The following is an 18,633-nucleotide window of genomic DNA, read 5'->3' on the forward strand; positions in this document are numbered from 1 at the left end:
ACCAGCAATGAAAACATCTCTTTTCGGAGCTTTGTTTGACATGAACCAAACATTTTATTTCCCTGTGCCACGGAGTTCTGTCGTTTCTATTTAAGCAGCACATTCACACTGAAGCTCCTGGTGACATTTTCTATTATTACCACAAACACATTAACTGAGTTAATCCAAAATACAACAGAGATTAGAGCTGTTTGAAGTCATTTAAATGTCAAACGATTTGAAATGACTTGCGTTATTTCTCACTTTAACAGGGTGTTTGCTCTTTAAAAGGTGATATTTATCATGTTTAAAATACTTGTCTCACAGTGAGAACCCAGCACAACAGAAGGTAGAACACCTTTCACTGCTCAAATTCAAATGTTTTTCTCAACGTTTCGTTGGGCTCTGTGAAAAGGGATGTGAAGCAAGAAGTTCATGGGTGGGATTTGAACCTTTAAGACCTTTTTAAGGGACATTTTCAAGCTGGTTTTAGCTGGAAGGGTTACGCCGCTCCATTTTTATAACAAAAAAACCCCCCAAAACACACAGAGATCCTTAGGTCAAAAATTGGGTGATATACTTGACCCAAGTCGTAGTTTTCACTTTTCTGTTGCTATAGAAACTGATGTGCAACTTAAGAGTTTTCTTTGGTTCTCAAGGTTGAAAATGTGCACTTGAACTCTCTGCACATTACCCAGACCAGAGCGTGCTCTGTTTTACTGGCCCGCTGCCGTCTTCGTCCAACCATCTGAGTTTTTCTTCTTTCTCGGTCCGTCTCAAGATCAAGAACTTAACCTACGACGAGCCTCTGTTCAATCCAAGTTCTAAAAGCTCATCTTTGCTCCTTTTACGACACGTCTTTTCTTAATCTAACTACCCCTGCTCCCATCTGAGGAACAGCTTATACACAGAGCCACTCTGTCAGTGCTAAGAGCTGCTGATGCACTTTTGATTTGTAAAATGAACTCATGAAAAGTCACTTTTCTCCTGATACAGATCCCAGTTTACAACAAAAAAACCCTGTGAAGCTCACAGCTACCTAAAAGAGAAACTCATATACATTCTATTCCATTCAAATAAATAAGTTTTTTATTCTTTGACACGTGTCTGTTGGGATCCACAGTGCACATAGAGCTCAGTTAGCCCGTCCCAGCAGCTGTTTGTAAAATAAATTGGATCATAAACTCAGTTCACTGTCAGGTAGCAACCTTTGACAAACAGTAGCTGCTTGTTGTTGAGCACATTAAGTTCCTGCAAAGAAATTATTCACAGGTTTTAATGGACAGCGATTTGTCACCAAAAGCACAACAGCAAACAGACATACCCTGCCCAGCCATAACATTATGACCACATGCCTGCTTAATATTAAGATCAACCAAACCAGCCCCTACCTGCTAAGGTGAGGCTTCCACTAAACCTCGCACCAAGCCATCAGCAGCAGATCTTTAAAGTCATTTAAGTTGGGAGGTAGGTCCTCCTCATGGGAGGACCACCACATCTGAAATGTGGCAGATTTGCAGGCCAAGTCAACACCTTAAAGGGACACTATGTAATTTCTTCTCCCATCTAGTGGTGCAATTTTATTTTGCCCTGAATTTCGAATGAATTTGCTCTCTAGCGCCTTGCGTTTTCAAATGTGCGTTGAACTACGGAAGGCGGTATGTGTCAAGATTCAAGAAGCTCACGTTGCCTTTTCAATTCTCTTTTTCGGCGACGAGGATCCCTTCTCCTGTGGCGTGGCATAACTATGGTCTTCCATTGCGAACAAAAGTGCAGACCGTTCAGGCTGGTTTATACCAGAGAATGTCTAATAGCGTAGACTGGCTCTGTTTTTACCTGCGTGCAAACGTGACGTCAAAATGGAGAAAACGCGATTCGAAGTGCTTTATGTCCCTCTCGGCACTTCGTCGTTTTTCATAGACCGGAAGGATATGGCAGCCTCCATAGAGCTTGCAGATATGTAGGCACAGACAAGTTATTATTCACTCAGGAGGATAATTGAAATTTGACAGAGATCATTTTACACCAATGAGGACTAACTTATGAATGAATGTTGATTTGAGCTAATAAATGACTTAATGTATTACATAGTGTCCCTTTAAATGTGTGCTCCTCAAGCCAATTTTGAGCTATTTTAACAGTGTGGCAGGATGCATTATCCTGCTGAAAGAGGCCACTGCCATCAGGAAATACAAATGTGATGAAGGGGTGTACATAGTTAGCAACAATGTGTCAGTTTGACTGGGTGCGAGGCGTGGAAGGATACAGATTCTTCAAAAACAAAACTTGGTTTATTCACAAAGAGAAGGGCAACATAAATCGCGGCTGAGCCGGATACCAAAACTAAACTGTGACAAAACAAAACATGACTATGGCTTGGAATAACTTGAAAGTCACTTATCTTGGCTGTGACAGTGACGGGTAAGGATCTGGCAATGAACATGAACAAACGACAGACTAAGTACTGTGGAGGGTGATTGGTGAGTGAGAACAGCTGATGGGGAAAACACAGGTGAAGAAAGTGAAGCTGATGACCTGAACATGGTGACTGAGGAAACAACAATGGCAAAACATGGCAAGACTTAACTAAACATGAACTTAAAAACTAAGACGTGACATGACCTAAAACATGATAAAACACAGAACTAAAAACATGGCGAAAAACCCCACGAACGTGACAGGATTGTTAGGGCAGGCGGTACATATCAAAGTAAAATCGACCCGAGGTTTCCCAGCAGAGCTTTGCTCAGATAATCCCTCTGCTCCCACCGGCTTGCCTTCTTCCCATAGTGCGTCTCCAAGGTAACATGGACCCAGAGGAAATTCATCAGACCACCTTCTTCCACTGCTCTGTGGTCCAGATCTGACCAAACCAACCCCAGACACATCAAACTGTGATGCTCTGTGTGCTCTGACACCTGTGCTTTGAATGCCTTTGACCCCGTTGATGCTTCACTGGTTTTCCTTCCTTTCACTGCTGCAAACCTACATCCTGCAAGAGCTGCAGGTATGGAGATTCAGCCATGTAGCCGTCACAATTTGGCCCAAATTAAAGCCGCTCCAAGTCTTTATGCTTGCCTATTTGTTTGCCTATTGTTGCCTAATTTCTCCTACCAAATACCAGGTGGCATCGTAATGAGGTGTTTTTCACTTCACCGTTAATGGTCACAACTACAAGATCCCCCTGAATGTCAGAGATGGAAACTGAGAGCGGAGGAGTTCAGCTGAGGACCTCTGCAGCGGCAGCTTAATATAATCTGCACAGTCACATTAAAAAGGCTTTTTAGCGTTTCTTAAAGCTTCGAGTAATGATAGTTTAGTGATAAAAAGCTCAAATCCACAGAGAAATGACGAATAATTCCAACTGCATCTCATTTTAAGCATTTCTTAAGCAAAACAGTTTCAGGCTTTTAGAGATTTTTTTTTTTTACTCAAATACAGAGGGGAAAAGGTCATCCATGAAATGTTTCTCTCTTAAGATATAACTTTGTATTTCGCACACTTATTGATCGATACATTTACATTTAATAAAGCAAGTGGTGAAACAATTAAAGAATAAATTAAAGAAATAAATTATCCTCCAGGGTATAGCTCGCCTTTTCGCCTAATAGCTTCCACTGAATTGGATTATAGAAAACGTGTAGATGGATGAAAATGATCAGTTTTATTCCTTCTTCTAATCAGCGAACTTCGGAGAATACAGCCGAGCTTTTAAATGAGTAAAAATTGTTGTTGTTTTTTTCCTTTTGTGTGCATCAGAAACTTTATCTTACACATTTCTGAGGAGCTGAAGTCCATAAAATTTCTGTCACTAAATATTTGGACCTAAACAGTTAAACAACAACTTTGCATTAAAGTTTTTACCCGATGTGGAGTTCAGCCCAACTTAGAAGTGATTAACTTTTGATGACAACCCAGACGGTTATTTTTCCTTTCAGCCCTGGTGGCGTTTACGGTCGTGAACAACTCGTCCTTGATGCCCAGATTTCAAACCCAGAGACAAACTGTTTTGAGCGACACTAATTTTCAAAGACTTTTACCGGTTTCCACACTTCTCAGACCACAAAGATCTGGATCTTTACTTTGGATTTGGTGGTTTAATGTCTAACAGCTATATTCGTCTGTCTCTACTCAGTTGCTGGGTTTCTATTAAAATCAAATAATCACACCAGGAACTGAACCAAACTAAGGGAGAGTGGGTGGGGGTGGATCCGTTTCCAGGCAGTGGCGGTCCCTGGGCGAACACCCCCCCTCTGCTGATGATGGCACAATAAAAAAACAAAAACAAAACAATAACTGAAAATCTCTTACAATTTAGATGAACAACGAAAGTTAGCTTAATCTGATTTTACAAGCTCAAAAAGTGATCAAAAAATTATTTTACCACCACCTCCCGTGTTCACACCAGACATTTCACAAACAAAAAGCCCCTCCAACACGCCCCCCGGTGTGTTCTTAATCTCTCTAATTAATCAGGGTCTAAAAGTTACTAAAATAATCTAAACAATTTCAAATTTAAAAAAATAACTATAGATTTTGATTCCAAACTAACTAAAGTATATTCTAACTGCCCTAAGAAAACTAAATTGATAGAATTTATGATTTACAAACAGAAATGGCCACAACACTCTTTGAATTTGAACACATTTACATTTCTGAGAACATGTTTTCAACTATTGAGAGCAGTTTGTAAGTATTAGAAGAGGTGTTTTTACTTCCTGAAGGGACTGAGGCAACTGCCTTTTTAGATCTGCACTAAAAATCCATTTAACTGCATTTCAGATTTTATAGATTTTTTAATATACTGTTTTAAGTTGAACAAAAACCATTTCAAAGCTATAAGTTAAACCTAATATGTAAAATTAGGTGCAGGTTATGTAAACATAACTGCCCCCTTACAAATAAAGACTAAATATGGAAATTCTGTTTAAAAGTGCTTTAATTTCACAGGAAAAACACATGCTCAGGTTTAGTTTTTAATGTTTATTGAACAATACGTGTATTCAGAGCTGATGGTGGTAAAAAAAAAATCTAAAGTAAAATGTTAATAATCCTGAACTGGATACGTCCATGTTGAAAGTCCTTCTGAGAGCCGAGGCAGCCCAATCAAGAGGTCGTTCTAAGATGTCGGAGGCGGTGCTTGTTCATCAGAGCCAATAGAAATGTCTGACATCGTCTTCTGTTACTTCTTCTGGAAAAATCCCATAATGGAAGCTTGTTTAGTTCCTTTATTTGAGCTCACTGGACCTTTCTTCTGACTTTTCTTACTGTCCTCTTTGCTACTCGACGACGGCTTCGCTTTAATGGGCTCTCTTGGGGGTTGTTTGGTGGGCTGAAAATCAGCTTCCGTCTCAGAGTAAGACTCACTCTCGTAGCCTTTTTCTGTAACTGTGGAAAAAAACAAGAAAACGGAGTTACAATTAATGCAGATTGTCAACGAGGACCCTAACTAATAACCGGCTGTGGACCAGAAAAAAAACAAATATTTTTTTTCCTCAGGTCGGACATTAAAGGGTTAAAATGTGTGTAAGTTACAGAAAGCAGAACGGATGTGTCACTGTTACTCGGTTTAATCACTGCTTCAGTTAACCGAGTGTTAACAGATTCTTTTGTTGCCTTTGTGGACACAAGCAGCAATCTGAAAACCCAGGTTTTCCATCGCCGCACAATTACTGAGAAACTTTGCAGGGTAACAGAGAGCTGAAATCAACAGGCAGCAGGCCAGAGTTTCAGCCTTTGACTCAATACTAAGAAGGTTTCTGAAAGGGAATAAATATTTTTACTAGGGCGGGGCAACGATTCAAATGTTTAATCTAATTAATCACATGATTTCCCTGATTAATCACGATTAATCGCATTTGTACGCAAATTCCAAAAATGAATTCAAAAGTAGTGTATAGCTTTTAGCATTTAGTTTTATTTTAAATGTGCTGCCATATAAATGAAAGTGCCATAACATTTGTTGTGCAAACACACTTTTAACATCAGCATCTTTCTGCAGTTTTTATGTAGAAGCCTCGCTCCACTGTCTGTTTCCTTGAATGACTTGCTGCTATCAGTTGTGTGTTTTGCCTTTAAGTGATATTTTAGACTGGAACTACTACGCTGAGAAGACAATTCAACTTGGCAGTGTTTACAGATGACTTTGGTTCTGTGGACTCCGCCGTCTGGAAGAACTTTAAAATGAAAATGGCCGAGTAAAAGTTCCGTACCCTTCTCCATGTTTGGTGGATCCGCCGATTACTTTCTTTTCCGGTTCCGCAGCAGACAGCAACAGACTTTTACAAAATAAAATAAATAATAAAACAGGGGTGGTCCGTGGCGTAGTGGGCTGAGCAGGCGCCCCATGTACAGAGGCTATAGTCCTCGCTGCAGCTGGCCCCGGTTCAAGTCCCGCATTGGACGGCCCTGTGCTGCGTGTTGTTCCCCCACTCTCTGCCCCCTGTTTCCTGTCTCTCTGAACTTTCCTATCCATTAAAGGCACAAAAGCCCCCAAAAATGTTTTTTTTTTATTTAAAAAAAATAATAATAATGATAATAATAAAAAAATGTTTAAATAAATAAAAAAAAACATTAATGCGCAATAAAATATTTATCGGCGTTAAATAATTAATGCGTTAACGCGATAATAACGAGTTAACTTGCCCAGCCCTACTTTGAACATACTCGAACAGACAGATTATCATTTGCATCAAAGTTTGAGCTTCTTCACTCATTTGCTTTTCATACCGATGCATCCTTCTTCGTCCACAAAGGTGCGGGACTTCAGGACTCGCCTCCTCTTCCTTATCTTAGCTTCAGAACTTCTCTGTGAATCATAAAAATGTCACAAACAGGCATCAGAGGAATAGACGGGTAAGATATGCTTTATATCTGCAGTAGAAAGGGCATATTTCAGCGTCAGGTACTTACATCTGACAGTTGAATCGTCTGAACCTCTTTTTTAGGACTCGGTTCTCTGGTTTCCATCTGCTTTGGAGAATCTGGAATAACTGCAAAAGAAACACAAGTTTTCTATAATTACTCGTTCTGGGGTTTGGAAATTTACCCTCTTTAATGTATCCTTAATTTAAAAGCACTTAAAGTTTCTGGATGTACTTTGAGGATAAATTAGGCAGGGTGCGACATAATGAACCCACTCAGACAGTTTCCTGATGACTGTCAATAAATCCTTCATTTCTCAACCTTGGATAATACTTTAAGCAGAAAAAAAAAGGTTTGAAAGGTTAAACCTTTGGCTTCTACTACAAATTAACTTTCTTTTTCATATTCATCAATATTTGTCCTACAAAACCGGGGGATCAGATATCAGATTGGTTCATTTGCGACGTTTGATTGATGGTATCAGCCTCTGCTGCCGTTACGGTTGACATGAAGCAACATTTAACGTAAGCTAATTAGCACACCAATACAGAAGTGCATTACTAAAGCTGTAACATGAACACAGCATTTACTTTACTGGCATGAATAAAACAGTTTTAATCACTGAACGAGTGGAAGACGGTCACATGTTCCGGTGAACAGGCTGCGTTCAACGTCAGTGAGGAACAAAACGTTGCATTCAATGCCATCAAGGAACAATTACATGCTTACTTCAAGGTTTTCTGTTTTGGATATCCTAGTTTTACTTCTGCAGTGTTACAATTATATGAAATATAGTTAAAATAATACTTAAAGATCAATATCAGGGACAAAAAAATCTCAATTTCACGAATGCAACCAATAAACCAGCAACAAAAACAGAAGCTTTGCAGTATAACTGGACTATATGAAGTCTGTTAACTCTCATTAAAGCACCTTGAGATGAATCTTGTTGTGAACTGTCATTAAATAAATAAACTGAATTAAACACATATTTAAATGTACTGTGTTGCATTGGGTTTGAGAAGCAAACGTTGCATCCAGGCTGAAAAGGTTAAAAGAAAAACAAAAAATAAAACACATTTTCTGCATGTTTCAGCATTTTCGTGCTCCTTTAAACTCTTCAGTAAAGTGCAAAATTATGAAGTAAAAAAAACAAAGCTTACCATCTTCATCACTGCTGTCTGGCTCTGGTCTCTTGATCCTTCGCCTCTTTTTCTTCTCCATCTTCTCCTCCTCGCTGTCAGAATCTTCTTTTCGCTTAGTTTTGCTTAAAAAAAAGAAAAAGAAAGGAAAACGACCACGTTAACGGTAATCTTGTTGCAGCGTGTTTCCTAATCTGTTCGATCACGTGACATTTGATCGCACCTCCTGGAGTCTTTGTTGGCGTCCTTTTGCGGCGGCTCTGCCGCAGCTTCACGCTCTTCCTCGGGTTGTGGACTGTGACGCTGCTGCTCTGCTGTGGGGGACGACTGAGCTGCTTCCTCCTCCCTCGCAGGTTTGTCAGGTTTTTCTGTGGAAGTGAAGAAAAATAACAAACAATGTTGAACCTATCCAAACTGCGAGTCATTTTCTTTTCACATCTCAACGTGACATATAAAGAACCCAGTATACTACAGTTAAGTTCTTTTTGTGCGCTCCGCTCACAGCAACTTACCGTAATGGGGTTCAATAGATCAGATCAGGACTGACATGATGGGCATGCTTACAAAAAGTATAAAAACTACTGAACATTTGAATAAAACATCTGATAACCAGCCCGAGTCGGTCTTTGACTTCCTCTCCATGTACATCACTGATCATATGACTCACTTGTTGTTTGTTTCCCAAAGAAGTTCATCATTGGGTTGGCTTTCGCAGCAGGTTTACTTTTGGGGACATCTTCCTGAAACACAAATCGTAATAATAAGCATCTAGATCAGAGATACTCATTGCGCGGCTCCTCAAGCTTTAATTGGTGGCTCACACTCGCATAGTAGCGTATAACAATAACAAATTTTTTCAAATAAAAATACAGCGAATATTTATTAAGTTTGCGTTTTTGTAATATTAAGTATTTTATTTACAGTAAGTATTAATTAAGGCTTAATGGTGTTTCCTAAAGGGGGGACTGTTAAACCTGGCAACGCAGCCCGCTTAAACCACCATCACACTTGACCGCAGTGCACGCTAGCTCCTTTAGCCAGCGCGAGATGCAGGCATAATGGATCGGTTTTTAATTAAAAAAAACCAGCACAAAAACCATGCTCATCCTGAATGTCTCACTATGATTACAACAACAAACTACAAATACAACATGAAGAAAGTCAAGGACATGCATGCCGGCTTCCACTCAACCCAGTTTTAAGGTAAATGTGGTCTTAATTGAAAATGTATTGGCTGTGTTGTTTCTTTTTTTGTGGGATGTTTTATATGTAGAAATGCATATTTGCAAAAGGAGACTTTAGTATGTTGTGATAAAAGTGGCTCTTCCCTTGATTTTGCCAATGTGGCTCTTGTGAAAAAATAGTGAGTATCACTGATCTACAGCAAACCCTCCGTTTCTCTTTATAACAATTAACGACAACAAGAAGACACAAAGACATACCGCAGGTGGATTTTCTTTCACTTCAGGCTTGATTTCTTTTCTGTCTTCCTGATTCTTGGGTGTAGATTTATTTGAAAACATTCCCATGATGCCTTTTTGTGGCTTTGCGGGTGGCTTGGAAGCAACACTGGCGTGTCCATTCATTCCAGGCTTTTTGTTTTCAGGCTCAGACGGAGGCGCCCGTTGCATATCCCGCACCTGCTGCAGCTCCACAGAAGACATGGGCACAGCACTGGCACACTGGATCGCACTGTACCTGCAGGATGGGCGAAACCGTCTTAGATCCTTTTTAAAAAAAAAAACGATTGTCCAGACAAATCCTCTCCTGCATTAAGTCCCTTCATACCTGCTGCAGTTCTTCAGGTTGTCTTTCACAGCATCATAGTCGACGCCGTAAAGGGGGCCGCTGTCTTTCAGTAAAGCTTTCTGGACGCTGTAGACGTGAACGCTGACTATCAAGCTCATCTTTGCTTTGAAATCTGCAGAAGAAACACCAGAGGTTACCTGCTGTCGTGTTTTCTCAACCAACGATACAAATAAAAACATATTTTCTATAAACTGCGCAACAGAGGAACTGAAAGACCGAACGCCAACCAGCAAGCAGTGCTGGAGAAATAACATTTACACACCTTCTAACTGCTCTTCTCTGACAACTGACACCTTGTGACACTGAAAAGCAAACACAGCATCAAACAAAGTCAAATTAAAATGAAGTCTGGTGTCATTAGAAGAATGCAATCAGAGCCAGAGCAGTTTTATTTTTTACTCACCGTTTGACCATCATCCACAAACTTCCCCGACACAAGATAAGTGGCGTGGAGCTGGGGTGAGCTTTCCTTCCTCTTGTGATCCAGGTAATGGTAAAGCATTCTGAAAACACATCGAACACGCGTTTAACCGAGGGGAGACTTGGGAGTCAGAAGGGTGAGAGCAAAATCTGATTTTATATTAAGAGAAAATGCAACACGTTTCGAGTTGAATTTTAAAACCTATCAGAGCAGGTCAAGTCAGGATTTGATACTTTCTCATGCACTTAAGTAAAGTTGGACATCACAAGGCATTTACCTCCCTCAGACAGCCTTATGGGGGCCAATAACACAATAACACTTACTGTTTTGCTGTATTGACATGGACTCCGAGAGTGAGACTCAGCCATTTATAGGTAACCTGGTAAAAAAAGACAATACGAGACAATGTGAGTGTTTACATGTGCGATATGGATGCCCGAATAAATACGATGACCTCTACATTTCTTAAGCAGATGTGCGCTTATTTGTCACTTTTGATTTCCATCGAGCAACGTAAATCTTTGACACTAAACAGAGGAACCTTCAACCTCTGGTTATTGTTCCAGTGTTATTCTGAATCCTACAATATTGGCCTACCTTAACTGTAACATACAGTAACTGAAACTACTCAACTGTGGAAACGCGGTAATAGTCCAGAATCTAGTTATGTCTACAACAAAATTCATGTGCCGAATTACCCAAAAGACCCCCAAAAATATTAGGAATCGATAATCAATCATGTCTGTAATTCAATTTCTTAGGGGAAGCAAAGATACATTAAACTGGCAGGTTTGTTAACGCAATTCAACGACTAATCATGTCGATGCTAGTTTAAACTGCCATTGACAGGAAAAGGTAAGCGCGAGAGGACACGAAGTGAATCAAACACGCGCTTACTATCTTGTTGTGGTCGTTAACAAATTCGTCAATATTATCCAAATAAAGCTCGTCCATTTTCCAGGGTTTTCTTCCAACGTAAACGTCTTATTGAACAAATTCAACTGCGCGGGAAGGCAGTTTATTTACTTCCGGTGTAGTGTCACGTGCTTGCGTGTTTTCCGGTCAATAAGAAGCGGCATGCTGCCCTCTACAGGCTAACACGAGCTACTGCGGTTTGTCACCTCCCGCAGAGCACCGACTGACACCCACTTAAAAACATGCCTGAAACCAGAAATGGAAAGTTATCAAATCAAAATAAAGAACTGTGTTTTATATAATACAAACCAACCAATCCAGAGCTCTGTATAAATTGAATCAAATTCTTTCTTTTTATTACTTTCCCTCACATCTTTAAAGGGAGTACGGAGCTCCTAGTACATAATGATAGGGTGATAAAGTATATTTTTAAACTAAATTACTTTAGTACTCCAGTGCATTACATGTCTTGACATCTAAATAAATACATTACAGATACGAAGACAAGAGAAATACAACATTCGTAGGGACATTGAACAAAAACTCTCAGCTTTTAGCTGTTATGCTTTAACTGTGTGTTTTAATTTTTATTCAATTCTTTTAATTCTCTTTAAATTGCTTGTTTTTATGTAAGGCACATTGAGTTGCCTGTGGTATGAAATGCGCTATATAAATAAAGATGCCTTGCCTTGCCTCACGTCCCACTCACCATCTCTCCTCTTCTATAAAATAATCTCTGACAAATTTTTGATTATTCCTCCACTGTGTGCAATCACTTTATCAATAATTAATTAACTTGACATGCTTATTAATGTTTTCTCGATATACAGTGTGAGTATGATTACGAAGGCGAGTCTCGGGTACCAATACAAACGTTTAAAATGCACCTGCAAAGTAAATCTAATCTAAAAATATTCAAATACAAGCTTGACCACATCCAACTTCCAAACGTTGCTAAAACTAACAAAAAACAATCATTGTGATGGAGTTACATCCTTCCACTTCTTTGTAGGCAACGTCACGATCCATTTTACTGTACGCTTCATCACAAGTTGAGAGAAATAAATAAAAGATTATAAAATGGCTGTTGGATTACAAGCGTTACTTTTTATTTGCTATAAAAGGAGAAATCCAACAGGCACACGAGAAAATTGGTTGAATTAATATTATGAGACATCATATCTCTGAGGGATCAGCAGGAGAACAGCAGCCCCACAAAGTTGACAAACCTTTGGAATCTTAATGATCCAGGATTAATCTTTTTCAGTTAAGTTAAGAAACGTTAATGAGACACGTGTGTGCTTGATTTAATCCAACGATGTGCCCATAAAACCAACACGTAGGACGGTAAAAATGTCAGAGAACTGAATGCATGAAGCTCTGAGAGCTGAGACTCACCTTTTAAACCTCTATCATTTCACAGTGGAATGATAACAACAGCCCTTTGATGGCTCGCTGGTGAAGCTCATGACTTGCACCTGGGGGGGGCTTGCATGCCATTTCTGCAATAATACAACCCCTGTTACATGAAAGCAGAATTCTAAAAAAGGCTGTCATGTCCTCCCTCTGAGCTGATCGCTCAGAAGCCGATTTCTCCACCCAGCTTCCATGAAAAAGGGAGAAAAAGGTGAAAGGCTCAAATGCAGATGATATGAATTCTTAAAAGGTAAGAGTACGGTATTAGAAACTTGCAGAACATGAGCCAAAATAAATGCGGCTTACTGCCACAGATATATTACCAGCGATAACCTTTTGACTCTAAGATTTGCAAATTGAATTGGAACAGCATGCCATGTTTTTCCCATCAGACAAAAAAGCAGCACATGGCCAGGAGGTCACAGGCTCTGTGGCGCAATGGATAGCACGTTGGACTTCTAGTCACCCTGTTGAGAAGGGATTCAAAGGTTGTGGGTTCGAGTCCCACCAGAGTCGCTCCTTTATGATCATGTCGAATAAATCTGTGGAGATCAGCTTCATGATAGAGGAAAGATGCAGATGAATTTCTTACTAGTTAGTGCACCCCAGAGGTTATTACAAGGCTGTGAGTAGTGTACCATTGTTTAAGTATAAGAACTCAAAGCCCTTAATGATTGTAAAGATGTGATCCAGTCCGGAGTTATGCCACACATGTGGGGTGTGAGTGGTGTTTCTTTTTGATAATTCCCCAGATGTTTTACGCCATTCTTGTGTCTTACTTTCTGTTCAGCTCAAGCTCTGCAGAACTTGATGAGGTTTCCATCAAAAACAGACCAGCTGTGTGCATTTAGGATGGTAAAGTCTCTAAAACTCACTTTGTCTTCATACCTACATATTTGCTTCCACTGTTTCTTAAAGGGATAGTTTGCCTCTTTTGACATGAAGCTGTATAACATCCCATATTAGCAACATCATTTATGAACATCTTCTTACCCCCTGCTGCGTCCTGTGAGCCGAGTTCCAGTCTCGTTTTGGTGTTGATGAAGGTAGTCAAGCTAGTTGGCTGGGGCCACAAAAATAAAGCGTTTTGCTTCTCAAAACAATATGCGTTCAAAAGAGTAATACATTTGCATCACAAAATTGTTTTCCAGGAAAAAGTCAGACCTAACAATCGCTTGGCACTATTTTCTCTCCCTTCGTATGTTAAGAAAATGTTCATAAATGATATTGCTAGTATGGGATGTCATACGGCTTCATGTCAAAAGAGGCGAACTATCCCTTTAAGGCAGCTTATTCTGGTATATTCTAAAACACATTACACTGTTAGTTTTGTTTGCACCAAACAAATCTATGGAAACTTTCCTCATGAACTTTTGTCTCTGGAGATTTGGATAACAGTGCTTCAGTTTTGCTTGATAAGTGGAAGGATTTTTTTATTTGGTGAATGTTCTGCTTAATCAGAACCATCTGAGTTACCAATATCCAAACATAAGCTTATGTGGTTAATCAAGATTTAATCCTCCAAACATAAACAATGACTCTGGTGGGACTCGAACCCACAACCTTTGAATTACACCTTACTTAACTAGAAGTCCAATGCGCTGTCCATTGCGCCACAGAGCCTGTCCACACCACAAATTGTCCATGTGTAAAATTCATAAAACACGAACATTGTTCCGACATGAATCCTTAAAAGTTTGCATTAAGTGATGGGTCATGCGCAGAAGCATCGGCTCTGAGAGCCAGAAGTTTTTCACCATTCGCTGCTTAGGTTTCACTTTCAGTGCTCAGTCCCATCTCTGGTCACAGCTTTGTTATGATTGGCCAGCATGGCGACCTGCACGCGGCATTCATGCGAGAATTAAGGAGTTTGGATCTGTTTGAAATTCTTTTTGTTCATTTGTCCAATAAAAAAGTTTAATTGAGGACATTATTAATGTTAACTTGAGTTTGGTTCTGTTCTGTGGATTTGTTTGAAATTTTTTGTTTAATTTGTGCAATAAAAAAGTTGAATTGAAATAAGGTAAGAGTGGTTTTGTCACAGAATAAATGCAAAGAATTAGGTCTCTCATAAAAACACTGAAAGCAAAAGGGTTTTCAACATAAACCATGATTTTTTTTTTTTTTGCAAAGTTAAGGTAAAATATCTGCAAAAGATCTTAAATAAAGAGCCGTTCGGGAGTCGAAAGAGCCGAACTTCCCATCACTAGTCTGCATGTTATTAATCAGGTTCAAATCCAGCCCTGTGCAGGATGAAAGCTCTGTGTAGTGGCGACTGTTTGTCAAACCAAACATCCTAAAAGTTCAAACAAGCCCCTACTGAACTGGGGTTGGGTTTCGTAGGCAGGCAAAAGAAGTTCAATGTCCAAAACTTGAAGATTGTGTTTGACGGTTTATTTATCCAGTTGGGAAGCAAATAATACAGATCAAACTTTTCTTTGTCCTCTGCTGCTTCTGCTGCTCTGGTAAAAAACATAGGTCCCACCCCAATCCCTATACCAGTCCCTATATTTATAGGAAATGGACCCACAGTTCTTCCTGTCTAACAAAAAACAAACAATTATTAACCTACAAAATTGAAAGTAATGAAGATAAGGAGTAAATAGCTCTAAAACTCTGATTTATCTTTCACCATTTTGAGATTGTGGTTTGGAAATAAAGCCTGAGTAAAACCATGTTTGAATATATCTTCTGCATTTTACGACACCGTTTGGCTCGTAATGAGTCCTTCACAATGTGTTCTGTTCGATTTGGTTCAGTTGAGTTGTACAGATTTAGTTTTTCACTTATATGGGACAGCAGCTGAATGCTGTGCTTCATCCATTCATTACAGCACAATTATATCCCACAGAATGAGCTCAGTGTCATTAGTTTGTGTTAACAGGCCTGGGATGTCCTTTCCAAAGTCTGAACAACAAGTGAGTTTTTCTTAATTTACCTCAGCAGCAGTAAAAGTGGAGGAGCTGAAGCAGGACAGGTGACCAGGAGGGAAGTCAACAGCTGTTTAACCTGCTGTCTGTTCAGGTTTAGGCAATAATATACCTGGTTAGGGTTGTGTTTTTAGGTTTACTAAATTAGGTTAAAAAGTAATAAAGGGAGAAGAAGCAGCACCATTGTTAACAAAAAGTAACAAACAGAATCATGGCTTATTAATTCCTGTTAATTTATATGATTAAACCCTGAATAAATCTTCAGCCAAACCAATGAAACGTTTTATTATTCATTATATGGCATTTCATTTATTCATTGATATTGGTCTATTTTTGAAAATTCTTTCTAACATTGCGTGTGCAGCTCTTTAAAGTCAAAGCACACTTTCCAGGTTCTGGGTTTTTAACCTTCGGACTCTGTTACACCCAACAAAAACCTTGACAAAGGAATAAAAAGAATTCATTACGTACATTATTAAACGATTAAACACTCGTCCTGGATAGAATAATGTAGTTTTTTTCTTATTCTTTGACAGATTCAATCTTTTTAGTGACACTTCTATCGTTCTGTGGCCCTGGCCAAAGATTCAGTGACATAACCTGCGAGCACCAGTGGAGAATCTGCTGCAAGAAATTCAAAATGTCGACTCGGGGTCACGCTTTTACAGGGTTTGTTGAAAAGTGAAACGTCAACACTTCACTCTGACTGGTTTGAACACAAAGAGGAGTCTCCCGTGGAGCCTGTCAGCAAGCAAAGTGTCACACATCATTTGGTCAGTCCTGAAACTATTTTAACGTCTTACATCATGATGCTCATTGAATAAGGAGCAGTGTGGTTACTATAGAAACAAAGAAACAACAGCACCAACCAGACTGATGCTTCTCTCCTCAGCTGGGCTTTATTTTAGGGGGTGTTAATATTGAAACATTTCAGTTCTTTGTTGTCTAAACTCAGCAGTGAGGAGAGGCCTGTTAATGACATGCAGCTGCTCATTCTGTGAGACTCACTGTGATGAACTCGCTGTTTCTGTCGATGTGACGCAGCACATCTCAGGCTTTCGCTCACTGTGCCGCAGTGATGCTGGCCGGCCTTCGTGGCAGCTTCTGAAAGAAAAATCAAACAGAGGGACAGGCGATGCACAGCGGGGGGCAGGTAAAATATTCTTCTGATGATGATGATGTATAAAGGAAATGGTCTGAACCTGACGACGTAAAGCAAAAACCAAAAATCCCCAGAGTGGATCAGAGGAGCTTTAGATCGTGATCAAGCTCAACTTTGATGAGTATTCCTTTACTACATTAATTCATTCATTCATTTATCCAATCATTAAAAGTTTGAGGTCTCATCATGACAGTTGCACGTTACAGTTGCAGGTGATCGAGGTGACGGATGTTTAACCCATTCAAACATATGGCTTTGTGTGAGAAAGTACTCTATTGGCAACCACCAGTCCGACAAGGCTTTCCATATCAGGAAATGTGCGTTACTCAGCAGGTGAGTCCCTTCTTTCTGTTCATGCATTTTAAATGTTTTAAGACATGTGTACAGATGTGATACAGTCTTTAAAAGCATTTTATGTGCATTTATTCAGCATCTATTTTGCAACTATTTGGATATGATAAATAAATGCACATAAAGGAACTAAAGTGCTCAGACTTGTTTTCGTCTTTTTAATGTTGATTTGTTTGGATGTGCTCAGCTGCTCAGTTGTTGCATGTCTGATTGCGTGATGTGACAATAAATCTATTAAGAACCTTTTGACAGGCCACAAAATGCATGTTCTTCATGTAGGCTAAATAAAAAAAATGTTATATATTATTGGAGAGTAAGATTAATCCTCTCCCAGGTGTGACCAGTTAGAAATGTTTGATGGAAAATTAAGTGTTTTTTTTCGACATTTTTCCGACAATTTGAGGCCCATGTCGGACTGGTGGGATGTCGGAATGTCAGCATGTAACCATAGTAACCGACTCTACTTCCCCACGAAATATCAAGGAGTTGGACCATTAAACAACACAAAAAGGGCTGGGCGAGTTAACTCGTTATTATTGCGTTAACTCGTTAATTATTTAACGCCGACAAATATTTTATCGCGCATTAACGCAGGTTTTATTATTTATTTTATTATTGTAAAAGTCTGTTGCTCACAGGCTTTTATTATTGTAAAAGTCTGTTGCCGTCTGCTGTGGAACAGGAAAAGAAAGTAATCGGCGGATCCACCAAACATGGAGAAGGGTACGGAACTTTTACTCGGCCATTTTCATTTTAAAGTTCTTCCAGACGGCGGAGTCGACAGAACCAAAGTCATCTGTAAACACTAAATGCTGATGTTAAAAGTGTGTTTGCACAACAAATGTTATGGCACTTTCATTCATATGGCAGCACATTTAAAATAAAACTAAATGCTAAAAGCTACACACTACTTTTGGATTCATTTTTGGATTTTGCGTACAAATGCGATTAATCGTGATTAATCAGGGAAATCATGTGATTAATTAGATTAAAAATTTTAATCGTTGCCCAGCCCAACACAAAAACGAATAACCAGTATTTCCCTCTGACTGTAAGTCGCTGATCTCTTTTCTTTGCCTTTTCAGCTCAAGAGCTGTCACCACATACGGGCCATCTCTGTCTGGATGTGTGGACACTGAAGAACTAAGTGTGAGCGATACGAGATCAGAGGTGGATCTGCAGCTGAAGTGCAGGGTGAACGTCACAGTCATGCTGAGCTCCTGTGAAGTGTTTTTCTTCAGAGAGATTCTGTTTGCTTGTAAATCAGTACGCAGGAACCTTCAATGTCAAGTCAAATAAACCAGCCGTCAGAATGAAGTAAGATAAGACCTCGATGGCTTCACAGATGATGTTTATGTCCGAATGAGACTTTTTCTTCTCAGTTTTACATTTGCACATTTTTGTTTTGAGTTTTGAGACTAAACATGGAGAAGCAGCATTTAGCTGTTATGCTGCAAACAAGTGGAACAAACTGCCAGTGGAGATTAAACTTTCACCAAATGGAGACATTTTTAAATCCAGGTTAAAAACATTTCTTTTCTCATGTGTCGCATGAAATCTGCACAATATCTTTTAACTTATCTAGACTGTTGCTTGTTTTTAATACATTTTCATTCATTTTAATTATTTTATTTGTTTCTCTTT

The 18,633-nt window shown here is 39.4% G+C and overlaps 1 protein-coding gene and 2 non-coding genes across 3 annotated transcripts; 1 reads left to right on the plus strand and 2 right to left on the minus strand.

The window, feature by feature from the left end:
• Positions 1-4,947: 4,947 nt before the first annotated feature.
• On the minus strand, positions 4,948-11,252 carry pold3 (polymerase (DNA-directed), delta 3, accessory subunit). Its single transcript, XM_075482186.1, has 12 exons — positions 11,113-11,252; positions 10,539-10,594; positions 10,198-10,297; positions 10,057-10,096; positions 9,774-9,906; positions 9,428-9,683; positions 8,653-8,725; positions 8,209-8,353; positions 8,007-8,110; positions 6,892-6,971; positions 6,709-6,787; positions 4,948-5,367 (listed from the first exon to the last, which is right to left on the minus strand). Exons 1-12 carry the CDS (start codon positions 11,167-11,169, stop codon positions 5,162-5,164), a joined length of 1,329 nt encoding a protein of 442 aa, XP_075338301.1. The 5' UTR covers positions 11,170-11,252; the 3' UTR covers positions 4,948-5,161.
• Positions 11,253-12,970: 1,718 nt separating this feature from the next.
• trnar-ucu (transfer RNA arginine (anticodon UCU)) lies at positions 12,971-13,062 on the plus strand. The gene is given in 2 exon segments: positions 12,971-13,007; positions 13,027-13,062. It is a non-coding gene; the product is annotated as a tRNA-Arg (tRNA).
• A 1,019-nt stretch (positions 13,063-14,081) lies between these two features.
• trnar-ucu (transfer RNA arginine (anticodon UCU)) lies at positions 14,082-14,169 on the minus strand. The gene is given in 2 exon segments: positions 14,082-14,117; positions 14,133-14,169. It is a non-coding gene; the product is annotated as a tRNA-Arg (tRNA).
• Between the last annotated feature and the right edge of the window lie 4,464 nt (positions 14,170-18,633).

This window comes from Odontesthes bonariensis, chromosome 14 (genome assembly GCF_027942865.1).
Source record: "Odontesthes bonariensis isolate fOdoBon6 chromosome 14, fOdoBon6.hap1, whole genome shotgun sequence".
In the NCBI taxonomy this organism is placed as follows: Eukaryota; Metazoa; Chordata; class Actinopteri; order Atheriniformes; family Atherinopsidae; genus Odontesthes; species Odontesthes bonariensis.